At 38.9% G+C, this 12,640-nt stretch overlaps 1 protein-coding gene across 3 annotated transcripts in view; it reads right to left on the bottom strand.

Moving 5' to 3' along the window:
• Window positions 1-1,011: 1,011 nt before the first annotated feature.
• Window positions 1,012-12,640, bottom strand: part of ATG5 (autophagy related 5) — a 38,969-nt gene continuing 27,340 nt past the window's right edge. For all 3 annotated transcript variants that reach the window (XM_044427138.1, XM_044427129.1, XM_044427147.1), the window contains 2 exons: window positions 9,403-9,520; window positions 1,012-1,484 (listed from right to left, as the gene is read on the bottom strand). In XM_044427138.1, coding sequence (XP_044283073.1) covers window positions 1,348-1,484; window positions 9,403-9,520 — 255 coding nt within the window. In that variant the 3' untranslated portion in view covers window positions 1,012-1,347. The remainder of the gene's footprint in view (window positions 1,485-9,402; window positions 9,521-12,640) is intronic.

Below are 12,640 nucleotides of genomic sequence, written 5' to 3'. Positions count from 1 at the left end.
CTGCTACATACATGATTCCTGAAATGGGGTAACATATTTCTGAATTTTTAGAAGGCAAAAAATCTAAACCATATTCTAATGAAAGGTATCCTACAATATAGGCTCAATTGCTTTTCACATAAAAAAAGTCTACTCATTTAACGGGACTTCTGTTCCTCTGCCAGTACCTTAAAGGTAAAGGTTTCCTCTTGACATTGAAGTCCAGTCATGTCTGACTCTTGGGGGTGGTGCTCATCTCCGTTTCCTAGCTGAGGGAACCAGCCTTTGCCCACAGACAGTCTCCGTGGTCATGTGGCCGGCATGACTAAACACCAAAGTGCACGGAACGCTGTTACCTGCCCACCGAAGTGGTACCTTTTTATCTACTTGCATTTGCATGCTTTCAAACTGCAAGGCTGACAGGAGCTGGGATGGAGCAACGGGAATGTGCCCCGTTGTGCAGATTCAAACCGGCGACCTTTCGATCAACCAGCACAGCAATTTAAACCACCGCGCCACCTGCATCCCTGCCAGTACCTTACATGCTTGCATTTTTCAAATCTTCTCCTGAAGGCCATTTGTCCCATGAGCCACAGGAGAGAAAGCACCTATTCTGTCCACAGTGATTCTTCCACTGGCAGAAGTAAACCTTTGTAGACAACCCTATTATCTTAGCACTTGCTTCAGTGTGGCATACGTATATTCTGTAGCCGTCTCCATGTAAATTATGCAGCAACTCTAAACTTATTAAACTTATTATTACTTGGAATTAAATTATACTGAACCAGTAAGACTTTTTCAAGCATTATGTTTAAGATCAAAACATATTTTGTGGAAAACAAAACATGTTGTGATAGTTGTTTAAACATTTAACTAACATTTAAGAGATTGCTTGCATATGAAATCTGAAAAAGAGTTAAGTGCAGTTTCATTTTTATAAAGAGTTTCTCCAAGGTTATATTAAATAGTATTGCTTGTCTAATTTTCTAGAATAAACAAGTGTGTTTTCACGCTAAAGACAAGGCATTGAAATTTCAGAAAATACCCCTGTTTATTGATTAATAAGAAATACAAAGTGGCACATATTTCTATGTATTCCTCATGCTCTTAGCTTCATATTTTTAATTAGAAATAGAAGACTTGAAGCAGCTTATAAAGTTTCTCATGTCACATATGAAGTTAAAGATGGCAGGAGACAATGGGGCTGATACAAAATACAGCTAGTTCAACTGCACTTATCACGTGAAGGATTGTTCTTCCTGTTCTGCTTGCAGCGTCAAAGATCTCTGGCCAGGTTATCTTCACCCAGGTGAGTCAGTTTTGTTATTGTTTGTCAAAGGCTGATTCTCATACATACAGGCCAAACCTTCAATCAGCTGGTTGGGGGATAATACTGATGTGAAGAAAATTATCGGGATAACTCATATGTTCACTTAGCCACTGTACTGGTGTTTCCAACATTGGTTCTATACCATGAATGACCACTTGAGTCTTCTTTTCACCATCTAATTCCAAGAGAAAGAGAGACAGGTTCAAACATTCACAGGTTAAAAGGAGCTTGAAGCAAAAGGCATTTAGTTTCATTGCAGGATGAAATTCTGCCAGAATCTTTGCTTTGCAGTGCTGATTATTATCTTACTACTGCATATTTTAATTAAATGAAGAACTGGAAATCCTGTCATAAAGAAGTTAAAGCTAAAAGTTTTGAATTCAAACAAACTTTTAAAACAGTTATTGCCAAGTTTTGCTCAACGAAACTTAAAACAAGGGATACAGTTGGCTGTCATTTTGTTTATGAAATAATTTTGAAATAAACAATTTTAATAAGGCTGTAGGATTTATATTTGTTTGCTATACCATAGTTAAATATCTAAGTGCCTAAAACCAGACATTTGAAGATTAAATGAAAAGACATTTAACTGGATTTGAGTGAAGCTGCAAATGAATGTGCTTTGGATGAAATGAAAAATAAGCAAGCAGTAATTCATAAGAAAGGGGAGAAGCAGAGATTCTTAGCAGATACAGTGGGCTGGACCCACTGTTTGATGCTAGAGACACATAAATTAATGCAAATTAGGTTAGTCATTATTAACTTAAGCCCTACTAATTTCAATGCATCTGTTTTAATTATGACTAAGTCTATATCCAGTTCAGTATATTGATCAGATCAGTGTGATATGGAGAAACCTTGAAAATGGTCCAGATACTTCAAATGGTGCACAATAGAGCTGCCAGGTTGCTGTCAGGGACCAGTTGTAATTCTCATATAACTCCGGTCCTCCATCAGCTTCACTGGCTTCCCACTGAAGTTCGGGGTCAATTTAAGGTACTGATTATGACCTATAAAGCCCTAAATGGCTTGGAAACAGGATACCTAAAGGAATGTCTTTTTCCCTACATGCCCTCCCGCCCCTTAAGATCTGCAGCAGAGGCCCTGCTCCAGGAACCCTCCTTGAAGGAGATTAGGAGACAGAATAGGCTTTCTCTACAGTGGTGCCTCGGCTATGGAATGAACTCCCTAGAGAGGTCTGCCTGGCACCGTCATTATATGCTTTTCGGCATCAGGTCAAGACCTTTTTATTCACCCAGTATTTTAATGTTTAAAAGATTTTAATTATTTTTAATTTCAGTTGTGTGTTATTAGTTTTATCTTTGTTGCAGTATTCATGATCTTTTATATTGTTGCATTTATTGAACCTGTTTTGTAAGCCATCAAGAGACGCACAGTGATTGGACGGGTTAGAAATATCCCAAACAAACAAACAAACAAACGATATACTGAACAATTCTATATTTCTTATTTCTAAAGAACTTAGCAGCAATTAGTGCTGAATATTTCCAAAATTATGCCAGACAGGAGAAAAGTAGTTGTGCATAAGGTGCAAAGTGTGTGCACACGTGCGTGCATGCATATGTAGAAATTGAAACAGGTTGAAGCAGGGCAGGGACTTTAAAAGAAAAAAAAAAAAAAAAACAGACATAAGAATCTCAGTGCTAGCTCCAAACTGTTATTGGCTACATTTGCACATCACACTAAGCTACCCTGCCAGATCATTGGGCTCAACGTGGCTTGCTCTCCCACTTTGTCTGCCAGCGGGTATCCCAGTATTCTTTGCAGCAGGACCCATCTTGCCTTGCCCTTCCTGCTCCAAACTGTTCTATACCATAAAAATTGACAGGGTTTCATTAGATAAAAAGGTTATTTGAACAGTTATTTTCCAAGTGTCCACAGCACATAAGGTTTAACAGTACCTGAAAGGTAAATCAAAGGGCTGGTTTGCACATCAGGATAAACCACCCTGAAAATAAGCTGCAGTAGTCTGGTTGTTCACTCACTAGCCGACATCACTACCTCTCAAAGTTGGGCACTCTGCAGACTGGTTCCTTCTTAGTCTTCCTGCTCACTCCCTGCATATATCCCATGGGCCTTTGCAGCACAACCCTCCCATATCATAATTCCTATGGAGGTGAACTTTTCTGGTTTCCCACTCTGATCATTACTCCATTTTCAGCCTTAAAAAACTGCTCCAGAAGTACTCAAGTGAGTTAATTTACTATTGTTCAAAAGTGCACAAATGCACACATTCACTTGTCCACTATTTACTCTCTTCATCAATACAGGTCAATATCCTTTTTCTTCATGATTAAAGTCCTCTTGTCAATTTCATTCATTCACTGTAATAACTTGAACCAGCACATAGTCTCCCAAAACCATTTCAGTTCTTCCCTTGACTCCAAAATCTGAAAGCCGTGCTTGAAAGCAGTGTTTTCTAATTTAATTTATTCATAAGTATACACTTACAAACAAAACAAAAACCCCAACATTGTATTAGTACACTCCTATTTCCATGGTTAAATATATCCACTTGCCCCAGTAGATCCATCCTGTTCAACCACCACTTTTGAAGTTCAGGCTCAAGAGAAGCAAAATGGGGAAAGAAAACTGGAGAATGAAATCGGCAAGTAAGAGTTTATCCCCATCCCTGACTGCAACATGGTTTTGGAGCAATTACTTCACTTGCAAGCTTTGAGGGAGGTGTTGCTTCCCTGATGTGCAAATGGGTTTGCAATTTGTTAACCTTCCACCCATCCCTGGTCCTTTGCACATGTGCAGGGAAAACAGTTGTTTTATCAATTTCCTTGTGGCAAGGGAAGTGCTGAAGTAATTTACAAGGTCCAGGCAACTGTTCTGCAGACTGTGCACTTGTGAATTACCAGGAAAAAAAAAGAACTTATGAAGCCATTTGTATATTTCCAAAGCACCAAAAATTAAAATGAATATGCTATGAAAAAGTTACAAATATACCCAAATGCCATCTCAGGAATGGTGGAAGATGACTATCATTAATAAGGGAAGAGAAAGACTGGAGGTCTTCAATACAACTGTTGAAGTAAATGTGTATCTGTACACTTGCAGTTGTTACATAATTTAAGAGACTGAAATCCTTACGGCTTTACATTCCATATTTCTTCCATCTATTACTTCATATTCCTAGTTTTGCTGTTTTCTGTTGACAGTAATTTAACAAGGAGCAACCTTATGAAAACATGGACAGCCCTGTTCCAACCACCTTTTTCTATGCAGATCAGTAAAAATCCAGCTAATTAAATGCAAGCTGTGAAGAGTCACAGGCTGGAGGCTGTGCTACATGCATCATGTTAAAGTATCTGTTCCTCAGTCACAGTGGTAATAGTCAGTGGGGTCAGGTCAAAGAGGGTTAAACTGAGTCAGGATATAGCAAGGCAAAACTAATACATCAAACACTGACTTTAAAAGGACAATTAATCTTCAGCAGAAAATGCTTCCTGGGGACTGAGATCTCAATCTTAAGAGCACACGACATGATGTTGCAGTAAAAAAAAAAAAAAAAAAATACAGATACAAGCTTAGACAGCTTTTATCCCATGATCACAAACAGAAGGAAAACACAGTTTATAAGAAAAATAGAAAGCCTAATATTTAAAACATTTTCCAGACTTGTACCCTTTGTAAGATAAATGAATAAAGCCATAGCACCTGATGTACACTGCAATCATATTTATCGATGCTTAAATATTTAATTTTTCCCCAGTAAAAATTATAAATTGTGAGTATGAGGCAGATGGGAATTTCTGATTGAAACAGTGGCAATATGAAAAAGGCAGTTTGCTGTCACTGAGTACTTTCAAATGGAAGGCCTTTCACAAGAGGGCAGAAACCCCAAGAAAAAAGTGTCTTTTCCAACTCCTAATCATTTCAGCCTGTGGCAGGGCTACCTGCTTATCAACCAGTTAGCATTTTGCAATTCTCCTTGTTCCATTCCTATGTAACAAAATCAAGCTCCAGCATTCTTACCAATCATGGAGCTGGAAAGGAGAGAAAGTCCCTGGGAATGCACTGTGTTTAGATGGGCCCCAAGCACTAGAGAAACGCAGTTCAATGACAGAGATGATCTCTGGGATTTTTCCTTGGTTGGGAGGAGGGCTAGGTTTTGGTGTTGGACTCCCAAGATTCTCCAGGGACCAAAAGCCCAGCATAAGTGAGGGGCCAAACTCTTTTCCACTCTCCAGGTCCAACCTCAAAGGATTACTGGGGTCATAGGTTGCATAAATGATTCTTTATTCTTCTTTCCAGCTCTAAACTGGGGAATGAGGGTAAGAGCAGATTATTGTGCTTGTCAGTTAAAATTTGTCAACCCTGCTCCAAGAACATCACAGTGTTATTTAACTATCCAGTTATAGGCCAAAGACTATCCAAGCAAAATCATACATATACCAGCAGATGCAATTGGAAAGTAAGTCAAAGACTGCCACATGTCAAAATGTCTTTTCTATTATACTTAATTATATTCTGTATAATAAATAACTAAATAGTAATTTCTTATTCATAGATACAACTAAGTACCTATGAAGCCATCACTGCAGCAATCTGGTGTGGCAAAGATTCCTAGCTATACTTGGGGAAGAAGCAATTATCTCTGCTTTCCAGTTCCTGCTCATTCTGACTGAAGCACTACCAATGGAAATCGATAGCAGCTCCTTCTGTCACATCTACAGACTCCATATAAGCACTGCTGCTTTCAAGTAAGGTCCTAAAATCTGTAGTAACTAAAAAGTTTCCCAAAAATGTAAGAAGATATTAGTTGCCAGTTTGGGAGATTTAACACCCCACATGATTTAGCATATACTGTGATCAGAGTATAAATAAATCTTCCATCCTTCATAAATAAGCTTAAAATTATGTTCAGTTGTAGTACAACCAAAAATGCTCAGTCTCTTAAAAACTATGCCTCTAGCACAAATTAAACTTGTTTTTCCACGTACAAGAACTTATCAGGTATAAATGAGGGGGGCAGTGGTAAATATGACTTTAATAATAGGTTATGAAGTATCTAAATATTAATATACAAACTTGTTCTTCAAGTGCCTATCTGTATGTAGCCAAAACAGCACTCTACATGCACTAGGCCTGTGAAACCCATAAGTTTTGCAGAAGTTCACTTTTTAAAGGAAAACTTTTAAGGGAAATTTCCAACAGTCCAATCATAACAGAGCATGCTATACTGGCAAGAAATGATAACTGTTGAAGAAAACCTGGAAAATGGAAAAGAGGGAAGAATGGCATGCAGTATTATGGCAAATTACATGGCTGGATGTATCCCTGAACAGAAGATTATTTGTATTTAGTATTAGACAAATTATTAATGTACATTGTCAGCTGAACATTCTGAACCTTTTATGTTACATAAAATGTTGGTTCTGCATAATAATGATCAACAATTGCTTCTTCTATGGGAACACCACCTTCAAGAAACTGGTCTAATGTATAAAACCCTTGGGGGGGTGGATTGGAAAGATTGAGGGGAAGTAGTTTGTCCCTCAAAATTGGAAAAACTGGACCATTTTCTTTCAAAATTAATAAAACAAACAAAAAAGCAAGATGTTCCTGTATATAGTTAGCATCTAACTCCCCAATTTCCAAAAATTATACAATAGGAAAACTTTTAGAGGAAGACTAGCATATCCAATGGCTAGAGGTACTAGGAGCTGTAGTCAAGGGCAGTATCTGACAGTGTCATTCCACAAACTGGAATAGCACTAGTGGGACTCTACTGACTCAACTGCACAGGCAGTCGCCCACTACATTTCTGCTACCAGCTGCACAAGCAGTTGCACAGTGGGTTCCAGAGCAGTTATGCACTATACACTCAACAATGGGTTGCACAAGCAAAATGAAACTGTGCTTGCACACACATAACTCTAGTTGGAGTCCTCCCTTACACACAGACTGGAAGCTAGTTTTCACTAGTGAAACATCATTTACAGTGACAGAATGTCAGCAGGATACTGCTCCAAAACATCTGGAGTGCATCATGTTGCCTACCCATGATCTAGTGTATCTTTTACTGACAGATATTTGGAGATGCTCCAAGTCATACTAAGTTTAGCAACATACGACTCAAATTACTTTATCATTTGCCAAGTAAAAGCACATTCTCGACACTTTGTGTGTTCTGTATTGTGTTTCTGGGCCTGCTCTGATTAGATGCTATAGCAGTCAACAAATGCAGTTCTGAAACCCAGATGAGAAAAACTGTGCATGTTAACCTTCTACCTCATGTGACAGATAGGGGTGGCCAGACTTGCTCAACAGAAGGGCCACATATGGTCAACGTCAGATGTTTGAGAGCCGCAAGTGGGTGCCCAAGGGCAGTGGCAGCAGACGGAGAGCAGCAAGTGGATGCCCATGGGTGTCTGCAGTGGCGAGCCACAAAATAAACTCAAAGAGCCTCATGTGGCTTCCAAGCCTCAGTTTGGCCATCCCTGTGATAGAACAAGTTTGGGTCTATGAAACACAGTGCTGCAGTTTTTAATAAAATTCCCCAATTAGATCTTCCTGTTGAAAATGCTGTCTAAGCTATACAATCTTTAACACCTGCCACCAATTGTACTTTGTATATGTAAAGGAACCAGTGCAGTGGTAAGGACTGGATGGGGAGATCAAGGTTCTAGGCCCCACCATGGCAATGAAGCTTACTCAGTTACTTTGGGCCATTCACTAACTCTTAACCTAATTCACCTTATAGTGTTGATCTGAGGATAAAATGGAGATGATTATGTAAGTCATGCCGAGTTCCTGGAAGGCAAAATATGTAGAATAAAAATGTAATATGTAAATACATCTGGCTTGGCTTAAGAATGTTTGCCTGTACCTTGCAGTAAGTACAGAAAAGTGGGTGGTAAAAAGAGGGCAACACATTACCATAAAAAGCAAATACAGGGGCAGAGATATGAAAAGGCAAGGGTTATGGTGAATGAAGGAGTACTGTGGCTGATTGAGCCACTCTGTCTTTTGTTGTGAAGCTCACCGACGTAGTGATTGGTTGAACAGAAAAATAAAAAATGGGGGAAAATGACAGCTGATCATCAAGTACTACTCAGTAGTGCTTCTCACTCTACTGCACCATCAAATAGTAGTTCACACTATATGGCACCCTATGGACAGCTACTGCTGATTGAAGAAATGGCTGCCACCTGAACAACAGACCCAGAGACAGATACCATTGCCAAGGTCTGCCACTGACCAGTTCAGTGACTGCTGAACATGCCATCACTGGTAGCGGGCAAATGCAACAAAGTACAAATATTTTTGAGAAGAAAATAGATTTCCTATTGCACCTTTCTTCTTTTCCTCCTAGCAGCAGACATGTTCCACCTTAAGCAAGTAGGTTAAATCCCACTTCATCATGTTAGTAGTCATTAACAATGTTCTCCTATTGGTCTGTTTTTCAAATCCAGTTTTACTGCCAGTCTTCAGCATAACCCACTACAATGGATCAGCTGTAAAAGTGTCACTGAATATCTTTTATATCTGATTTTAATCACATGTACTCTCATTATTTCACCCTGAGGAAGCATCAGTCACTCTATTCTCTTTCCCTTATCACTAAGTAGTACTGCTTCTTTATCTGTAGGGGTAAATATCATTGCCCAGAGTTACTGGGGCAAGGGATGGGGAAACTGTGATTATCCAGATGTTCTGGCCTCCCACTCCCATTAGCCCCAGTCAGCCAACAGTCACAGGTTCAGCAGTCCCTTCAGATATTTGTACTTTATGCAAAATTCACTCAATTCTGTTAAGACCTCCCATGCTTAGTGGCATGCATTGTGCAATTAACTGAGAAACATCCTCCCTCTGTATCTATTATATATTACTTTCTCTTATATATACACAAAATACATGGTTTCAGTATCTATATTCTCTAGAATATTAATTTTAACATGATTATCCTATTATGTTGCTTAGGATAAAAATGACAAATGCTCCCTACTCAATACTTATCCTATTTTTGTTTTTATTTAAAATAACAGATTGTCAAAAATATCTTCCCTAAACACTACAAGCAAGAAAGCATGTATTTTATAATGTTTTCAAGCTCATACCTTCAGGATTAATTGCAGAAGGACAAATTTCCTTCAGGAGATCACCCAGTGTATGCAGCTGTCCATCTGCAGCAACAGGACGAAACAACTTCTGTATAAAAGGTCGTTCACTTGTTACCTGGCAGTAATAGATAACATTAGTAAAAAAAGATAGCTGGAATAAGCATAATATCACACAACAACCTAATGAATAGAACAAACCCAAACTTCTACAGAAAAAGGTGGCAGGTTACAAGAGACCACAAAGCTCAGTTTCTTTGGGTTACGCTAGTAATTTTTTAATTATACCATTAGACACAAAAGCTTAGAGATAACAGGGAGTGGGCATCTTAAAGCAATGGTGTTCCAAGAAGTAGAAAAGAAAGATAATTAGAGGAGGGAAAGAGAAAACATTAAGGAATCATCCAGGTGAACTGATTATTTTTAAAATTTTATATATGGCACTGCCAGCAAAAATCTCAGAATGGTATACCTAAATATAACTATAAACATGGGCATTAAAGTCATGAAACCAATGAATAAAAATCACTCTAAAATAGATTTAGATTATAAATTTAAATCCATTTAAAAAGACCCCTCAAAGTTCCTGGGCAAACAGAAACACTTTACTTTGGCACTGAAATGGTGTTTTGGGAAGGCATTCCATAGTGAGGGCACCACCAGAGAGAAGACCTCTTCTAATGATCTCAATGAATGCACAAGAGGGCATGGGAAAAGCACATTCCTTTGGATAATTGTTTAGCTATATATATTTCAGATACCTGACCCCAAGCAATTTAGGGCTTTAATCACCTGACCTCAGTGGCCTCATCTATATGTTAAAAAGCATGATAGACAAGATGGAATCTTGTGGGATCCACAGCTGAAATGCCATAGGGTCAAGCAGAAGTCCCCCAATACTACTGAAAATACAGGTGGCCCTAATCCACAGAGCAAATTTGGCAAGGCATCCTACTGAATAGCCTCAAAGCTATTCCCCCTATATCTCCCAACAGAGGTCAGCAATGAGGCAAACAAAGCTGCTGCAGTGCCAAATCATAATCTAAGCCAATACGGAAATGGTTCTAGGCAACCTATTTCATCAAACAGCACATGGAATTTACACTGTCATCACCCTTTTGAGAGCTATGTCCAAGGAGCAGGTGCTTGTGACCAGGTGATGGTTGTTACAACCTTCTAGGCAGAGCAAGGTTTTAAGGAATGGCATCACAACTGCCTGCTTCAAGGTTGCCTAGAGACCCAATCTCTGAGATTAGGTGGAATATAAATAAATATTTTTATAATATACTAATAAGGTGGCTGGAAGTACTCCTGTGTACCTCCTGGATCTACCTAGTTAGTACAGTTTAGCTTGGTACAAAAAACCATGATAAATAAGGGTTCAGAGACAGCATAGTTGGTTGGCACATTTTTAAGTTCCAAATCTACATTCTCAAAGCTCAATAACTGAGACAGATACCCAAACAGACTCAATAGCACAATGTGACCTAGAGGTAACTGTCCTTTCACCATATGAGAAAGCTCTGCTGGACAGCTACTTCTGATGCAATGGAGGTGAAGAAGAAGAAGAAGAGGTTCATTATCTCACATGGTTGCCACAAAGTTCTGGCCCATTAATGTGGTCCCAGTGTGAATACTGGATTTTTTTTCCCAATATCACAACAGCAAGCTCAAAAAACCAACTGATGGGTAGAAGAGATGTCCAGTATTCCATTAGAATTACCTGTTTCTGGTTCAATACCAGGTATTCAATACTCAAAGCAGCATATGTGCTGACTGGTCCCCTTGTCAGTTAAGAGTCTAACTTATGCATGTAAGATTGTATAGACACATATTGCTTGTATGAAGGGAGAAAGCTTTACTTGTTTTGAAGCATGCCAACAAAAAAGCCTTCACCTACTTTAAAAGATTGTCAGAGAGCCAGAGTTCAAACTGTAAAGCTGTAGTAGCTAAACAGAGCAGAGTTATCTCATAATATATATAATTAAAGAATAGTTTTTTCCATAGAAAATCCATAGGATTCTTGACTAAATATTACTAAGTCTTGTGTATAAGGACACTGACATACACATTGCTTAAAATCCAGTTAGCCAAACAGTTTATACAGGATGTAATCATAACTTTAAAAACATAACCCACAAATTACAATTCTTAAGAATGAAAGCCAACAGACTTACTACGCTTTACATCCACATAAAAGAATGGGTTTCCTAATTGTAGTTAAACCACTGCAAATTACCTTACATGTTGAACCCACACTATAACCAACTTATGATTTCCACATGTCAAAATTTTACTAGTTTAAAAGCTGCAACTCCTCTTGCATTACTTCCTTATGTATATCGGTACACTAAAAGTCATTCTATACAGCTTGAGCAATTGGCTTTTGTATAAAAATGACAGCAACAACTTTCTAAAATTGCCTTACAGTTGGCTTAAAGTTGATCCAAACCCTTGGAAGCGGCAAACTCTTAGAAAAGCTGTAGATTTTTCATAGTCAAGCCTGCTGTCTCTCAAACTAATGGACCACTTATTTTAAGTTTATTTTTTAACCACTATCAGTCTCCAAGGAGTTTTTAAAATTAGAAATTTTACATTTTAATTTCATTTCTGTCACCTTAATGAAATAAAGTGAATCACTGCTTGACATGGCAGAATTCTGGCAGACAGCAAACAAATATGTCCACCAAGCTTTGGAAAGTGGCTGCTTTTCTCACACAAACACATACACTGGCCCTGTCATCAGCTATTAACCCACTATAACAATGAGGAGGATAGGCTCTTTATATTCAGTTCCATTGGCTGCAGCTGAGCAAGGAAGGTTTACAGCCCAGACTACACCTTTCTATCCCAAACAAGCTGCCACTATCACTTCATAGAAACACAGAAACAGAGTGAGTCAGAAGAGGCCTCCTGGGCCATCTTGTCTGACCCCTGACTCCAGCCCAGCGGGCTCCACTCACAACACGCCCACCATGCGCATATCCAGCCTATCTTTGAACACCCTCACCGATGGGGATGGTGGGGATGGGGCCTCAACGACCTCTCGTGGAAGCCCATTCCACACCCTCTGGGTCCTTCAGTGATGTGTGCAACTTCAATGATGTGTGCATTATGGTGGCAGGTGAAGACTACAAAAGTCAAGGAAGATGAAATGAAGTAATGACATCCCACCTGGATTGTCAGCTAATGTTTACTTATCCCACTCATTATACAAAATGGTGAAACTGCTGGATAA

The sequence above is a fragment of the Varanus komodoensis genome, unplaced genomic scaffold (genome assembly GCF_004798865.1).
Source record: "Varanus komodoensis strain SLA01 unplaced genomic scaffold, ASM479886v1 scaffold1, whole genome shotgun sequence".
NCBI classification, from domain to species: domain Eukaryota; kingdom Metazoa; phylum Chordata; class Lepidosauria; order Squamata; family Varanidae; genus Varanus; species Varanus komodoensis.
The sequence above is the reverse complement of the archived record's forward strand: the minus strand, read 5'-3'. Positions and strand labels throughout refer to the sequence as shown.